Source organism: Cavia porcellus, unplaced genomic scaffold (genome assembly GCF_034190915.1).
Source record: "Cavia porcellus strain 051 isolate PalLab524CR breed Dunkin Hartley unplaced genomic scaffold, mCavPor4.1 scaffold_24, whole genome shotgun sequence".
Lineage (NCBI taxonomy): Eukaryota > Metazoa > Chordata > Mammalia > Rodentia > Caviidae > Cavia > Cavia porcellus.
In genome coordinates this window covers 48,794,489-48,812,276 of record NW_026947507.1, presented here as the reverse complement: position 1 = coordinate 48,812,276, position 17,788 = coordinate 48,794,489, and the positions used below count along the sequence as shown (strand labels likewise).

The window sequence follows — 17,788 nt, the reverse complement described above, 5'->3', positions numbered from 1 at the left end:
GAGGCTTTTCTTAGACACCCTATTTAAAATTGCATGACTGAGTGTGTCTGTCTGAGGTAGCCCTTGTTTATCTGTGAGGGTCTTGGGTCCATCCCCAGCAGGGGGACAGAGAGGGAGAGGAAAGAAGAGCAATGCCAACCTCATGCTCCTGGTCACTGTCTCATCTTCGTTTTACTTATTTTTGTTTTCTTTGTTGTCAACCTTATCAGCTAGAAATGTGATTTCTGTTTCATTTCCTGCCAAGGCTCCCACAATTAAAACTGCGCTTGGCATAAAATAGGCACCCAGCACATATTTGGTGGATGAGAGAATGGTTAGTGTGATGCTGTAAACCATTTTGTTTGATAGTATCTCCCTTGTCAGAAGTCCCAGTGAAGCAAGATGTTTTTTCTTTAGGAAGCAGAAACAGGGCCACACATCTGTGTCCTCAGCTAGATATCCTCATCATCATTGTTCTTGTTCACAAAACTACTACGTAAGGAACCCAGCCCCTGCTAAGCACTTTAGCTCACACTGGACCTGTGAAACATTCTAACTCACTTCTTTAATGCAGAGAGGATTCTGTCTTATTTTTTCAAGAAGCACCATTTTTAATTGTTAACTTGTAACCAAATTGAATCGCCAGATTGTTGGAGACACACTTCAAGAGAGCAAGAGAGGGCACAGGGCTAGGACTTCTGTGGCTACCTGGAGAGGGCAGACGTAAAGGAGAGGCAAGTCTTCCTTTCTGATGGAAACAACTACCAATATTTCAAGAATATAATAAAAATGGATAATGTCTGAGAACACATGAATATATTTTAAGATCTACTTGCCAATTGACAAGTTAGTCAGGGCAGCCACATTCCTGATGTCATCAAAATTCCTGGTCCAAACATCAGATAGCCCTCGACTCCCACTATCTACACCCAAGTCCTGGCAGAGAGAGAAAGGGCTGAGCTGTGGGAAGAAAGATTGAGCTTCTGTCTCCCTTAACATCTGGCTACATCTGATAGTTAAATCCTTTTCTGTCTTCTGAGTGCACTCCAGGAGAACAAATACCTCAGATTCAGAGTTTACCTGGGTTGACCTCAAGGCAATCCACTTCCAGCAAAAAGCCAGGTCAGGTGAGTTGATGGCCCCAAAACTTGACTGTTTCTCCCTCCCAGGTCTTGTCTTCTAGAGAAAACAGTGGTTGACCTAATACTTTGTGTTCCAGACTCAAAAACAGCTGTTCAGAGAATCCTGAGAAAGACCCAGCTAACCACTGTTTTGACTTCCTCATGGTAAAAATGAAACCATAACACAGATTAATTCACAGGATGTACTGTGACAAAGGGACCTTGAGTGGAGAAGAATGACACAGTGTAACTTTGTAAAAGAATTATTAGCTGAATCAGAAATATAGAATCCCTCAGAAATAGAATGCTGCCTGTGACCTGCATCATGATATATAGAACTGTGACTTAAATTCTCAATAGTTTAGGTTGTCTTTTTAACTAGCAATAATAGCTTTTTAGTTTTGTTTGTTTTGTGTTTTTGTGGTACTGGGTATTAAGCTACATCCCTAGTCCTTTTTTATTTGGAGAAAGGATCTCATTAAGTTGCTCTGGCTGGGCTTAAACTACCCTACTTCAGCCTTGTAAAGTGCTGAGATTATAAACTCAAAATATTCCAGTTTTTCTTTGTTTTTTAGAGGCTGGATAGACTTTTTATATCATACAATAATCTTCCAAAGAATGTAAGTGTATAATTTACCATTTTCTTATTTGACAAAACCCTATTCAGCACAGGACTGGAAATTTCCAAATTCTTATTCCTTTTACTACTGTACATTTCGTTTTTCCTAAGAACAGCCTGAAGGAAATAATGATCATCATTTCATACAGATGTTATTGATGTGACAGCTACATACTTTCTTGAATATTTCTCCATCTGAAGCATTTTATATATTTTAAGCTTACTCATGTCTCAGGAGAACAAAAAATCTTTTAATAGTATTGAAAGTGACCAAAATGCTATTTAGTAAATACATCATTAAATGAAAGATAATTGGGATTTTTTTAAAAAAGTCCTTTGGGCATTTCTTTTCACTTCCAATGCAGCATATTCTATCTAAATGCTCCAAGAAATGCAGCCCAAGACAAATGAAGAAGACCACAAGAAGCCAGCACACCTGCTGCTATGACCATGTGAGGTGCTCCAAAAGCCACCACAGCAATCAGATAGATAATTTTAGGCATTTCAGCATGCATGGGAGTTGTTCCCTTGGGCTGATTTTCCTTTTCATGAATCCCATTTTAATTTATTTTTATCTATAATGAATTTTACAAGCTTTCTGTGTTCTGCTAGGTAAAATGGCTATGAAATTTCATTTTATTTTGGAATTTCCTTTATCACTTGGTGTATGACCAACAACTAATATAAATATGAAAGGAATTTCACTCCCAGTGAAAAAGTCATTGCTTTGTGAATACCTCATTACCAGCAACTCTGAAAACAATGCATGTTTTCTACCAGTTTTTGTCCATATGCCCATCCCTTGTAATTGGGCTCAAGAAGTACAAATAAGTAAATGCTCGATTAGCTAAATCAACATACTAGAAACTAAGAGGCTCGCAATCAAGAAACAAGTGTGCATATACTGGAGATCTTAATGTCCCTACCAAGAGACAAAGGTCACATCTGTGAAGAAAGGAACTTCTGTAAGACAAATGAACCCAGTATTAGCAGAGATGAGGTGCTAGTAACCAAGTGTTTGCCCATCTTATCTTTATCAGTTTGGTAAGATCAGAGGAAAGTATACAAATTAAAGTAAATGGCAGAGGTCAGCACCCTGGAAGCTCTAAGAACTACTGGCACACTCTCTGGAGCAAAACCCACTTGAAAGCATCATGTTTCTTCATTTATTGCCATGTTCTTGTTCATCATCTGTGAAAACTAAGAATTGCAGGATGTTCCCAAATATATATTCTTTCTTCTCACTGGCTTCAGGGGAAGAAGTATGGCAATGGAAATATTCCAATGTTCTTGTTTTGTCCGAGCCTTTAAGATGCCACTTATTCTATAACTGGGTAGAAATTTTTCAGGCAATACAGTACCCAGCAGCTATCCTCCAAATAGAAAAGTAGACACATTAACTTTCCATAAGTTACTGAAGCCTTTCTAAGTCCAATCTGGGTTCCATCTTTGAATAATCAGGATGACTGTAAACAACTGAGGACACTGGATGAAAAGCCAAAAGTGAGTGTACCCTAAAAGCCTACCCTCTCTTCTTCTCCACATCTCCCACACATGCTGTCCACAGGACCAGACCATCCATGTCTACTGAGTGAATGAGGGCAGACAGTCACAGCCAGGGGTAAAAAGAAAACAGAGTAGGGAAATAGATACTAAAAAGAGAAGGAAGTTGGAAACATCTCACTTTGATGTTAACACAGATGAGAATACAAAACATTTTAAAATGTTAAATGAGCACTTTTGACCTTTGCTGCATTATATAATCAGATGATGTTCTGAGAGATGTCCTGTCAGAAGCACCAGGATCCATCATCTTAAAAGGGGCAGGAGAGGAAGCAAAGGCACCTTACTCCCAGAAAACCTATGCTTTCCTGCAGATGGGATTCGCATTAACACTGCTTGGGTTTATCAAAAAGGATCAAGTATGTTAACCTCCTGGGGAAAAAATAAATTTTAATTCTTCCTCAGCTGTCACAATGTTATTGTCTTGTGTTCTCTCTTTCTTTTTCTTCTCTTTTTTAAAGAAAAATAAAAGCAGTGGTACAAAATTTCAAAACACATTGTAGGAGGGTAATGATGATTAGTACATGGTGAATTGTTATCTTTAAAGCAGTTGCTCATATGACAAGACATAGGCATAAAAAATGATCAAACAATATAGGCACAAACTTCTCTTTTCAGAGAACTAATAAGAACTAATTGGAAAAGTTCACTTAGGAACTATCTTAACAGCCGAGATAGAGATGCGAAAGCTCTGAGAGTGGGAATCGGTGAACCAAATTGAGAGCAGAGCTGGCAGGGAGCCCTGCATTGACCTGCGGTGAGTGAGAGGAACAGGGAGCTTCCATAGATAAGGAGGCTCCAACAGAGGACATTCTGGGACTGGGAAGACTGGCTTGAACAGGGTGCTGTGGGATTGGTGGGGAGCACTTGACCTGGGTGGTTCCATGGACTGAGGCCCAATAAGCTTGCCCAAACCAGGTCCCTGCCCCTGGCAGTGCACCCTAAGGCAGTGAAGCCTTCAGTAGGTTGGCCTGGAGGGGCGGGCCTATCATAGGCTGCATGGGTCTGTACCTCCTAGTACACTGCAATGGGTGGGACCACTTAGCACACCTCAGACAAACTGAAACTAACAAAGAAAGAAACTGGGCCTCCTATATATGCTTGTATGGAAAGAACAAAAAATATGAGAAGAGGAGGCAACAAGAAAGGGTCCTCAGTTCACAATCCTGAGAACACTGATCCAGGAAAGGTAAATGCAAAGAAGAATGAGGACAGAAAACATGCAATGTCAGGCATGGCACCAATAGACATAAAGTGATGTCTTCAGGACCTCATAGACGAGTTCAAAAGTACAGTATTTAACCAAGTAAAGCAAGATATAAGTAGAATAGTTAAAGAAATGCTAAGCACTTCCCAAGAAAAAACAGATGGAGGAATGGAAGAACAGAAAAAAAGGGGAAAATTGTTTGATTGAGAAAATAGAGAAAATGTGGAATACATGAAGCAGGTTCAAAGAGATTGCCAGGAAACTAAAAGCTCTATTGAAAGCTGGCATACCAGCTTGAAAGAAACTAAGGATAGATCATCTGAACTGCAATGTGGGAGCATGAAAAGAAAAGTTTCTTAAAATAACAAGGAAACAAGCAGTAACAATACAAAGGCTAGAAGATGACAAAAGGATCTATAACTTAAGAATAAAGAATGTGAATGAAGAAGCAGGGGTACAACAAAGGAACAGCAAAGGCTATTCACAGAAATAGTGAGGGAAAACTTCCCAAATATAGGAAAAGGAAAAGATACTCAGATGTATGAGGCATACAGAACTCCAGCCACCTACAATCAAACAGAACTACACCCAGGCATATAATAATCAAGATTCCAGAAATCCAATATAAGAACAGAATATTAAAAGCTGTCAGAGACAAGAACCAGATCACTTACAAGGGAAAACCCATTAGAATTACGGCAGACTTCTTGGTGCAAACCATCAAATTGAGAGGAGTGTGGGGTGAAATAATCCAAGCCTTGAAAGACAATAACCTCCAGCCCAGATTGATATATCCTGCACAATTGTCCCTAGAAATTAATGGAGAAATAAGGTGCTTCAAAGATAGAGGAACCGGGGGAATTTGCAACCACGAATCCAGCTCTACAGAGAATACTGCAGGACATCCTAAAGCGAGAGGGAAGTATCAGCATACCAGAAACAATGGCAGAGAGGCCACAATGAAGGGAGAAGAAAGCGAAATGAAGAAGACAAACAGACAACTAATGACAGAAAAAGAGCACAACAGGAATGAGGCAGAGAAGATTGGATATAATTTCTAATATAGATGGCCTAGATACACTAACTTAAGGGAAAAAAGAGAGAATCACAGGCAGAGTGGATCAAGAGGTAGGGTCCACCGAGAGACTCTTTATAGGAAATATAATTAGCCTGAAGAAGGTTGTATAGACCAAAATCAAATGTGAGAAAATTGAACTTGAAGTGATAGGGAACCAGAGAGTAATAGGGGTAACTGGGCCAGTGTTTATGGATAGGTTGAACAAACAGGCTTTAATAAATGAAGAAATATAACTAGAAATCCAGCCCAGAAGTGAGAAAGTTCAGAAATACTTAGGTAAATAGAAGGTTGCCCCCTCAATAGAAAACCATGAGTGATGGGGAGACCCAAAAATATGCAGTTCATTCTGGGGGAGTAAAGGGAAGGAATAGTCTTTGAAAAAAAAGAGCAGAAGATATAGCTAATAGTGTATCAGGAATTAAAACCCTCATTACTCGCACCACTCTGCTTGGTTGGAACTTGTTCCATCCTAGTTTGTATACAAGTACTGGATCTGAGGGCACAGACAGCTGTCCCGAAGATATCAGGACATAGCACAGTGGTCATCTTTAATTTCCTATTAACTTAATCAAGATCCCTGTATGACTTATACTATTGTATCATGACTGATCTTAGTTAAATCTGACTTGTTTGAATACTGCTTATTATTGACAGATTTTATTCAAAACTGTTAGGTTGCTGGTATCAAGTTGAGGAGTATAGACAACTATACTGAAAATGACAATGATTCACCATGATATCCATTCTGATTTGATTACTACCTGTTTTTGTAGCTCTACACTATCTACAAAGTTGTATTTCTGTTAATTCTGCTATGTACTGATACATTAAATTATACTTTATCTGATGATATAGCCAATTCAGTTGATGATAACAAGAAACAGCACAGTAACCATGGTAGAACTCCTTATACAGCAGTTTTGTTTGTTTGTTTTTGTCTTTTTTGAGACAGGGTCTCCCTATGCAGTTCAGGCTGGCCTTGCGCTCACTTTGTAGCCCAGGCTGGTCTCGAAGTTGAAGCAATCCTCCCATCTCAGCCTCCCAAGTGCTGGGATTACAGGCGTGAGCCACCACGCCCAGCCTATACAGCAGTTTTATATGCCTTTTTAGTTTTATGTGTCTATAGGAATATGTTTAGTTCTGTCCTTCTTTGTTGTGTTTCTCCCTCTAATATAGAAAGGATAGAAATACATTTAAGACTCATGCTTGAATAAAACCTATAAACAGTTTATGAGAACTGATATTACGACACATGATGAAATGAACAAATATTTTGAAGGAAAGAAAGGGCACTGCAGTACCCAGTGCTGATTCCGGAGTGTTATGATGTGAGACCCAGCAATATTATTAATCTTTGTTCAGAAGGATTTTAATCTAATAAGTTTAGTTAGGTCTCAACATAAGTGAAGATATGGATAAATGTGTACATGTCTAAGTGTATAGTATTGATACTCATATTACTTAGTTTTTGTTCGATAGTTGAACAGAATGGTTTGCAGTCTCCCTGGTTGAATTCCCATTTATATGTTCCACTTTTATATCTTGAACAATTATTTGGGGGGGGACAATATGTATACATCAACTAGTGATTTATTACTGTTTATTTCTTTTCTTTGAAAGTATGTACTATTTCTGCCCATTTTCTATTGTTTTATCTTTCTTTAAATAAAAATTTTTTAAAAAGAACTTACAAAAAAATTTTTAGATCTTTGTCCATTCTGACTTTCGTTTAATGCATGGTGATAGACATGAGTCTAGTTTTAGTCTTAAGCATATAAAGAGCCAGTTTTTCCAGCATCATTTATTAAAAAGGCTATCTTTCTTCCTGTGACCATGTTTGGTCCCTTTGTCAAAGATAAGGTGGCTGATTGTACTTGTAGTTCTGTCTTCATCTTCTAATCTGTTCCATTGGTCTTCAAGGCCTTTTGTTTTGTTTTGATTCTTGTTTTGCCACTAACATGCTGGTTTTATCACAATAGCTTTGTAGTATAATTTCAAATCAGGGGTTGTGGTGCCTCTTGCCTAGCATTTGTTGCCCAGGATTGTCTTTGTTATTCTAGGTCTCTTCTGCTTCCAGATGATTTTTAGTAATGTTTTCTCTAGTTCTATGAGGTGTGTTAATGGTATTTTGATTGGGATTACATTAAATCTGTATAACAGTTTTGGCAGTAAGGCCACTTTCACTATGTGGGTTCTTCCTATCCACAAGCAAGGGATAGCTTTCCATTTTCTGATATCTTCTTCAGTCTTCTTTTTCAAAGTACTGTAATTTTCAATATATAGATGTTTTACTTTCTTTGCTAGATTAATTCCTATTTATTTCATTGGGGAGGATGCTATTGTGAATGGTGTAGCTTCCCTAATTTCTCTCTAGGTTTGTTGTGTGTATACAGGGATACTATTGATTTTTGAGTGCTGTATCTGTCTATGCTACTGAATTTGATTATTAGGTCTAGAAGTCTTTTGATGATGTTTTTGGGGTCTTCTGTGTAGAGTCATGTCATCTGCAAATAATGATAGTTTAACTTCTTCCTTTCCTATCTTTAGTCCACTTTTTTCTCTCTCTTGCCTAATTGCTCTGGTTAATGTTTCCAGAACTATATTGAATAAGAGTGTTGATAGTGGGCATCCTTGTCTTGTTCCTGATTTTAGTGAAAGCTTTCAGTTTTTGTCCATTTAATATGATGTTGGTTGTGGGTTTGTCCTAGATGGCTCTTATCAGATTGAGGTAAAGACTTATCTCACTTTGGAAGGAGGCCAAGCTTTTAGGACAACCTAACCTTATTGCCTCTACTTTATAAAGAACTGCAGCCACATTCATAATAGCTATGTGCAGTGTTTTGAATGTGACATCCGTTGGAGGTGGGAAGGGGAGTGGGAAATGGGCTCACAAAGCTCAGTGTACTTGTTCAAGATTACAGGAGTCACAAGTGGTAAAGAAAAGACAGCAACTGTGGCTCCATTTGATTAAAAATCACTTATTCTTATCAGAGTGATATAACAGCAAGTTTAAAAGCTGCTAGTGTCTATCCAGAAATATAAATGCCCTAAAGGCTCCATAGCACAGCTGGCTTTTTGTTTTTTCCCCTCTGCCACTTTCCTCACCTTTGCTATTTCACTCTCTTTCTCTGGGTTCTTATATATTTTATAAGAAGCTGCTGTGATATCTGTAATCTATTACCCATATCTGTTCTGTGATTGGGACAAGTGCCCTGGGAGTACTTGCTGTAGGATGAGTTATTGAAATGTATTACGAAATACAGAAGGAGGAATTGGTTTCTTGGTATTGGATATAAATAACATACTAGATTTGAGGTTACTACAGTGATTTCAAGATGTATCAAACTTTCTTATAGACATGAGACTTTACATTCAGAGAGCCAGAGATGGTAACAAGGATTTGGATATAATCAGCACATCTCTCCCTTTCTTTTAAAACAGATAAACATACAAAATAGCTTTGTCTCCAATCTTGACTTTCTTCTTAGGTGCCACTGTCTTTCTTCTTTCTTTTTACAATTGAATGTTTAAAGGAATAGTGTGATTACTGGCACATCGGTGGCCTATGTCTGTATACAAGGAACATTAAAGAAAGCATAAGATAAAAAGAGCTGGGGTGTGTCATTGCCATGACTCTGGATTCAATCCCTAGCCCTGCAGGGGGACTAAGGGATAAAATATTGGGATCGTTGTGAGAACATTTAAGAAATGGCTATTCTTGTTTGTGATTTCACCAATTCATTTCTCTGTTAATACAAAAACACTTTCTCCTATTGACAAGAACGCAAGATTGCAGGAAAGCTTCCAGATTCTCGGGTACAAGCACACAAAACTAAAATCCCAGTCCGTTGTGTCAATAGAGTAACAAAAGAAACATTGTTTTATGAGAGTCCATTGTTTTGAAACTACAGAGACAAAACCTTCCACCACTATCCCAGAAGGATGCAATGGCCCATTCTGGAGTCTCTCAAGCCAAAACTACAACCTTGCCATCAGATGCAGCACAGCAAGTAAGACAATCACTGTTTTACATTTTCTTTTAACTTTTGAAAATCTTAAATTCAACTGGATATAATAAATTGATTATTTGGGCTGGGGATTTAGCTTAGTGGCGTAAGTGCCTACCTGGCAAGTGCAAGGTCATGAGTTCAATACCCAGCATAAATAAATAAATAAATAAATAAACTCACAAAAAATTGATTATTTTTACTCTTTGTGGAATAAAGGATTTAAAATAATTCAAAAGGTGGGCTGACTGAAGGAAAGCCAGACACCAGCCCCCTCCTGTGATCGCTGCCATTGGCAGACTGCAGGGGAGGAGACCAGGAAGCTAAGACCTCCTGTGAGTCTGTGCCATGCCTCTGCTGGCTGGGAGAGAGCCAGATTCCTGCCCCTTCCCACCTATGGGCAGGGAAGAAGAATCAATTTACCCCGCCCCAATAAGTGACTGGCTAATCCAGAGAAACACAGGATGCAATGATAGCTAATGTGGTGTAATATAACTTAATGCTCGTAGTGTTAAGTGTTTCACTGACTTTGCAGGCTTAATGCTGGTAGTCTGATCATCTAGTCAGAGCATAACAATTCACAATGTAGTATCTATGGTTGATCTTCTGAAGGTGGTAATCATTGTTAATTCCCTATTACTTTGTTTCAAAATCCTGTATCATTCTCATTGTTTTATTTGGTTGGGTTTTATTCTATTTTATCTTGTTTGAATTTGTTGTATCTGATGGCATGAGCAGCTATTTCAAAGATAACATATATTATGGTAGCCATTTTGGATTTACTGTTATCTTGTTTTAAAGTCCTGTATTGCATTCATTTTTTTGTTTTTATTGTTTCTATTCTGTTTGTTCTGTTGGATTTTACTATGTCTGAAGGTATCTGTAGCTATTTTGAAAATTATGGTAACCACTGTTGATTTCTTATTATCCTTTTTGAAATCCTGTGTCACTTGCACAGTCTTGTTTTTTTATAATTTTTGAGGGGTTTTTTGTTTGGTTTGTTTTGTTTTGTTTTTGTTTGTTTGTTTGTTTGTTTGTTTGTGGTATTTAGGGGTTGAACTCATGACCTTGTGCTTGCCAGGCAGGCACTTATCCCACTGAGCTAAATCCCCAGCCCCACTGTCTTGTTTTGATGGGCTTTATTCCATTTTATCTTGCTTGATTTTATTCTCTCTAAAATAAAATTTTAAAAATTATTCAAAAGAATCCACAAAAAGCTACCTATGACTTCAGCTAAAAACATCCTCTAGTATAAAGTACCCAACTCTTTATAGGTTATCTTGATAAAGTGCAAAACTGTATTCAGACTTTTTCCCATTAATCAAGACAATTGATCCAGAAGGAAAACATTAGCATTCAGTATTTAGCATTCATATAATATCCCCTTTCTTTCCCACAGAGAAACACACAGTAAATTATTTTATTGTTAGAATGTGAGGTGGGGGAATAATATGTATTGCATATTATCCACCTTTTATTGGCAGGATGAAATCAAATGCTGGTCAGGGTAAGGGTTTTAAGAGCAAAATTCAAGTGTATTTGTCAAATATGTGCCTCAAATTTAAAAAATATTGAATGAGCAACTAACATTGCTATCAATCACCTTAAAATCTGATCAACATAGTAATTCAATGACTTTTTTCCAAGCTTTCCCTGTGATGTTAGAGTCTCCATATAAGACGGCCAGAGTAGAAAACAACTAATTGAACAAACCTAAGAACTCAGGTGAAAAGAAGACGGAAAAGAAGAGTAGAAACAGTTTTTAGAAGTGGAGCCTGCAGTGTGATGTTGAAAGAAAAGGAGTAAACCTCTACCACGCCTTGGTGGCCACGACATGGACCTGTAGCCCTGCTTCCCAAGTTTGGAGCTTATTAACATCAGTATCCTGGTGAGTTCATGAACAGAAGATTGAACACAGCCAGCAGATATGCATGTGTCAAAGAGCTTCTTGTAGGGAAATTTCAGATCTCTGGAATGTATTATACTTCACAACTTCTGATTTTTGGTAACAATACATTTTTAGTCAAAAACAGATTATCAGAAAATGAAAACTTCGGACCTAAAGACAAAGTATCCAAGTATCTTCTCATGTTTATTGACTGACATTTTTTTACATCTGCAAATCTGTGGGCTGGATCTGTTAGATACCAAGGGTATGATTAAAAAATGTAGAAACCTAAAGTATTAAATGCAATCTGCAGTTGACCAGTAGGTCTGTGTTGGCATATTTCTCTTCAAAAGAGCCATCCATTATGAATAAATGATAAACAGAAAACATGGGAACCAAATTCTGTGAATTTCCAGTGTGAAAACCAATGGAATTCAGAATATTTGAAAAATCACTGTGTCTATTCATGATACTGAACTTAAATGAGAGCATCTGGTACGAGACTCCATGTTGGTAAACACCAAAAAAAAGAGAGGTGTTCATCAGTATAATTTATTATATTTATAACAACCTGTTTACAAAAGAATTCTAAGTGAATTTTATAAAAAGAAAACATTTAATATTTATTTAATTTATTTATTTTGTCTTTTTGAAACAGGGTTTTTCAGTGCAACTGAGACACAGAGAAAGAGAGAGAAGGAGGCTTTTATCATGTGTACAGAGTGTTGCACAAGAATGCAGCATTTCCTCTGAGCCAGACAAAGAAGTGCTTGGGCTGTATTAAGTCTGGCTGGGGGAGGAGACTGGGAGGTGGACAAAATGGCGTGATAATAGCTGATTGGAGGTGCACCAACCCTCAGGAAAAACTAAGAGTAGGTTTATTTTAAAAGGGCTGAGGGGAGAAGAAGCAGGAAGTTGCGCAATTGTTCCTGGGATTTCTCAGTCATGCTGGTCCCAATCACCATGAAGACTCAGTGAATGTTGTATGAGCAGAAATCCATCAGGCAGTAGGAGAAGAGGAAAGAGAAAAATATGAGAGCAAGAGGAGAGAGAGAGAGAGAGAGAGAGAGAGAGAGAGAGAGAGAGAGAGAGAGAGAGAGAGAATTTGACCTCCTTAATCCATTTGTGCCTAAAGCTAAACTGTCTTCAGCCTCTCCACCTCCAGCTTCTGCTATTTGAAACTAAAGAATAACAACTGAAATACTTATACTTCACATGACTGGTTACATTTTCCCATCTAGAAAGTGAAAGTTATGGAGTAAAAAATCTCAAATTCCCCTCCAAGTCAAAAACTCTCTAATTCTAGATGAATTGAGAAGTATTAGCTCATTACTTTGGAATCCTGAATTCTGTCAGGCTCTCAATCACTAGTTCTTGAATTACACTGGAAAAACTTCCCTCAAAACCTAGCCTGTTATAAAGCTATTTGTTATTTTCTTTTTTTTTTTTCCCAAATGTGTACCCAGTAAAAGGCAGTGTCAAACACATGTTCACAAGCTTTTCTTTCCTAGGAAGCAAGTTAAATAATCCTGGCTAAATTAAGAAACAAATTTGATCCTCACATGAGAAATTCACATTGTATTGTTCACCTGATACCTCAGAAGTTGTGAGAATCCAAGAGTTATTACTGGCAAAATCTAAGCTGGAGAGAAAAATTCACTCTTTCATGATAGTTCAATTACTAGTTCATTCACAAGGAACTTGAAGCTTTAATCTTTCTGGCTGTTTGATGAAAATGATAGACTTTTCAGCACAATGAAAGGGAGAATATAAAGTAAAATAGCCTTTATTCTAAGGATGTGGAGAGAACTCCATGACCACTGGGGCCTGGCTTTCTCTGCCAGAAACGTCTGCCAGAAACGTGGAGCATGGGATATACACATGATTTTCGACTGGGGTGGCGCTTAGGGCAGGCATTGCTGATGCACAAGCAGCTGATTGGATTTTTCTTCATGCATAAACAGGAGCTGGGAAATGGTAGGGGTTCCTGCTTTGGCCTTCCGCCTCCTTAGACCAGTTAGGCCACCACCATAATTTCTCCTGAGGCAAGAACCTTTCAGAAAAAAAAATAAAAGGATATGAGGGTATTTTGGACCAGTAGCTAAAAGAGATATAACTCAAGTTTTGGAACTTTGGTTTATGTTTCTTTTTATGTTAGAACTTTCTTTTCTTTCAATCAGCCTTCCAAAATACACACACACACACACACACACACACACACACACACACACACACACCAGTTGTTAATTATCCTTCAAGGATGAGGAAACAAAATAAGAAGTCACTCTCCTAGGGCACATGTCTCTCTAAAGTACAGGGTGGCCTGTGCTCAGGGCTGACTCTAATAACGCAGTGTGTGATGCCCCAGAACAGGTTTCTCAAGATCTGAAGGCCACTGTCTTGTTCCAGAAGGAGCTGAGAAAATGGGTGCTGGAAGATAAACACATAAACAAGGGGTCCCATGTGACAGAGGGCAGCAAACTCTGTCCTGCTGTCCACAGGCGTGGGCAGGGTGAATTCTAAGTATTTAAGGAATGCACCCACTGACAGGTATCACACACATGTGCACATACATGTACACACATCAGAACCTGCCTGGCAAGCATGAGGTCATAAATTCAGTCCCCGGTATAAAAAAAAAAAAAAAAAAAAAAAAAAAGGAGTGAAAATTACCAAATCTTAGCAACCTACCAGTTTTTTCAAAAACAAAACATGAGAATAAAACTGTCTGGGTACCACATGAATATTATAAAGATTAAAAGATAATGCACATTAAAGTACTTTGAAAGCTATAAATAATTTCCAAATAGTATTGTTATCCCATTAGTATTTTTTTTATCCAACAATCTTGTGAGACAAGTGACTATTACTGGAGAGAATTAAGGCCTGGTAGCACTGCACATCCCACCGAGATTTGCCTATCCATGCAGTAGCCAAGTTTAGATCAATCTAGACACCTAATTGCTGTGAGGACACTAGGTCACCTGCAATGAAAACCAGAAAGAGAACAAATTTCCAGGATTCTTAGTGAACATTTTTTGTCATATCCTTGACCTACATTACTTCAACTTGAGAGAGGGACAGTTATAGAGCTTAAATAATCTTACAGACATCTAAGTCTGAAGACCAAGTTACAATCACAAACTTGTTATTCCAGTGAATTGATCAAAACAAGATATATAAGACAAACAAAAATTATTTTGTGAAATAATAGTTAATGTAGTAATAAAATTTTAAAGTGGTATGGGCAATTTGATTAGAACTCTGTACATATATTTGAATAAAGATCCTAAAGAAGCATAGGTAAATAGAAAATATTTTGTACTTTGGATGTGGGAATAAGATATAATGTTATATTACCTTTAATATTATTCAACAATATATATTTAAATATCCTGACGAGCTAATATATATATTGAAATGTATAGATGCTTAAGGTAAGATGCTTAAGGTGCTATCAACTATTAACTACTAATTAGTGAAAAAACAGACCCTAAAATGAGTGTGATAAAAGTGAACTTGGTGCCTTAAAAGTACAATCACTTTTTAATATTCAAAAAAAACCAGTTTTTCTAGGCATGGTGCCACTAACAGTGTGACTCCAGGCACCCCAGGCTTGAGCAAAACAGCTGGAGAGCGTCACTGTGTTCTTCTGATAAGAGCAAGTGGCCTGGTGTTTAACATTTTAACTAAAAAAAGAAAACATTCACACATGAGCTACAAAAGAGAATGTGAGTTACTTGTGGGCAACTCAGTTCTCACACCCCAGATTTAAAAAAAAAAAAAAAAAAAAAAAAGCCCCTCTTGGGTATGTGTAATGCTGCCACCTTGTGGACAATTATAGTCTTGTTTTTTTAGAATACATTGCCCATTGCCCATAGGAATGTTTAGAACATTTTTGTGATAAATGCAAATATTACTGTTTCAATTATAGTATCAGTAACAAATATAATCAGTCAACACAATGTATTTTATTATTTTGCTGAGAATAATTGTGAAATAATAATATTAAGGCACATCCCTTTTTTTCAGTGCATATTTGCAGTGCATGTTTGCATTCCTCTTGTGGAGTTGTTGCATGTACCTAACACACCTGCTTCCCTCCCCTCCCTCATCTCTTGATCCCTTCCCATTTAAAAACATTGTCTTCTTACTTCCTAACATCTCCATTTTATTTTGCTCTTCATTTATAATTTGGGTTTCTCACGTAAGAGAAACCAAGTGATATTTAAGCTTGTGTCTGACATTTCATTTAATATATTGTGTCCAGGTACAGTCATAGTCCTACAAATGGCTGAAGTTTATGTTTCTTTATTGCAGAGAGTACTCCACTGTGTGTAAATATTATGGTTTCTTTATATATTCTTAGAAGCAAAAAAAAATTTTTTTTTTTTTTTGGTAGCAGGGATTGAACTCACAACCTTCCGCTTGCCAGGCAGGTGCTTTGCCTCTGTCTATTTCTGGTCCCAAGGATTTTTTTTTCTTAGAATTTTAGGGAAAATACAACTTTTAACTTTGGCAAGACATCAATAATACTTTTTCACTTTCGTGTATTTTTCTTCCCTAGGGAATAGTAATTTCAGATACTGGAGCATTTACCAAATCTAATTATGACGAACATGAACAAAATCTTTGTAAACATATGTTGACTTTTTCACCATTTATTCATTCATTTAGCATTGCTAGTGCTTACAATACTAATCCCCTGGTGCAAGCAGCAAGAAAAGCTATTTCAGTTGTATAGCTGTTGACAGTTAGCCTGGCTGCGATCCTGGCTGCACCGAGAGGTGCCCAGGAGGAGGAAACGCAGCTCAGGCTTCTGCGCACTGGGGGACGTGACTGCGTGTGGCTAGGCATCTGCAGGTTAGGGGCCCCCAAGGTGATGGTCTTGGGTCCCCACCCCCAGCCGCCGGGGCCCAGGTGGGACTCGGTGGGACTCCTGTTAACTTTTCTTATTTGTCGTACGTATGTACTGGACTGCAGGCTCCAGAGCCTCAAGAAATCTCTTGGGGGCATCCAGGCACATGGCTTGGGCAGGGACTGCACCTTCGCACGCAGCGTCAGAGGGTCCCAGCTCGGGCACTCAGCAGCTGCGGCTGGTCGAGCTCCTCTTGCTCCTTGCCACGCTCTTGGCTGCTCCAGAAGGATCCTGTGCTGTCCTCCAGGCCAAGGATGACCACAAACAGAAAACGTCGCCTGTGCCACTGGGTTAACTCCGATCCTAAATCCTCCAAAGGAGGAGGCGTGTTGTCAGCATACAAATGAAATAAAAATTTTAATTGGAAAATCTTTGAAGATCTTTCATTAGCAATGTATGCACCCTATGATGTTGATTTTCTTGGGCAAAGCCTCTCTTGCCCTGCATGGCTATGGTTTCTCAGGAAGGCGGTGAAGCCCGAGGGTTGCAATCAGACCTGCCATAGGGAAGAGTTTGTCCAGAACAGGTTCATCCGGGAATGATCGAAATGTGCTGCAGGACCCTCCACCTGTCCCTAGAGCTCTGGCAGCTGCAGAGGAGACCGGCTGGCGACCGCTCTGATGGGCGCGTCCTCCACGCTGGGCAGCCTGCTTCTGATGCCTGTTTGCCTCAGCCTGAAAAAGAAAAGGAAAAGGAACTGAACCCGGCATCCACTTATAATTCAGCACTGACGTTTAAGCTACAAGTAAACGCTAGTCCTGAGGGTTTAAGGAGTCTTCTAAGTGCTTTTCACATTTCCTTTCCGAAGGAATCTGCACTGTCTCCGGATCCCCTCCTGGACGCCCCATCTTACCAGGCAAATAGCAGAGACGGAGCGCCTGCAGCACAGCTGACAGCTGCGCGCTGAGCCCTCGGAGCCCAGGATCTGCCCCTTCCTTTCCCTCCTAAACCTCCCAGGTGGGGCTCTTTGTAAGGGCAAGTTGCTGAACACAACCATGTTTCTTTCCTAATTTTACCTGAGTTCCACACTATTGAATACAATCACTCCTCCTCCTTGACACTTTCTTAACTTTAAAACATCTTACTCCTTTTTCTTTCTTCAGATGTAATAGGTGCTCATGTCAGTCTCTTTTGCTGGTTTTTCCTCTAATTCTTGACCCCAGGATTCAGTCTGTGGTCCTTTTCTCCATCTGCACTCACTCCCTTGGTGCATCCAACTGTGGGCTTTCGATGTTGTGGCACAATTATAATGTAAAAGCACATTCGTGAGACGGTAAACTTATAGATATTTCAAGATCAGTTAGAGACCTTTGACCAAGTCAGTGTTCTGCTGTTTCTGCTAAACTCAATTCACCCTGACAGTGTCCACAGTCTAGCCGCAGATGAGTGCTAAGAGTAATTGTCTGTA

The 17,788-nt window shown here is 38.7% G+C and overlaps 1 protein-coding gene across 1 annotated transcript in view; it reads left to right on the top strand.

Moving 5' to 3' along the window:
* The window catches only part of Gprc6a (G protein-coupled receptor class C group 6 member A), a 31,807-nt gene extending 15,169 nt beyond the window's left edge, over positions 1–16,638 (top strand). Inside the window, 4 exon segments of the mRNA XM_005008737.1 lie at positions 2,085–2,241; positions 3,487–3,641; positions 16,030–16,096; positions 16,217–16,638. Of these exon segments, the coding sequence (XP_005008794.1) occupies positions 2,085–2,241; positions 3,487–3,641; positions 16,030–16,096; positions 16,217–16,638 (801 nt within the window).
* The last annotated feature ends 1,150 nt before the right edge of the window (positions 16,639–17,788 follow it).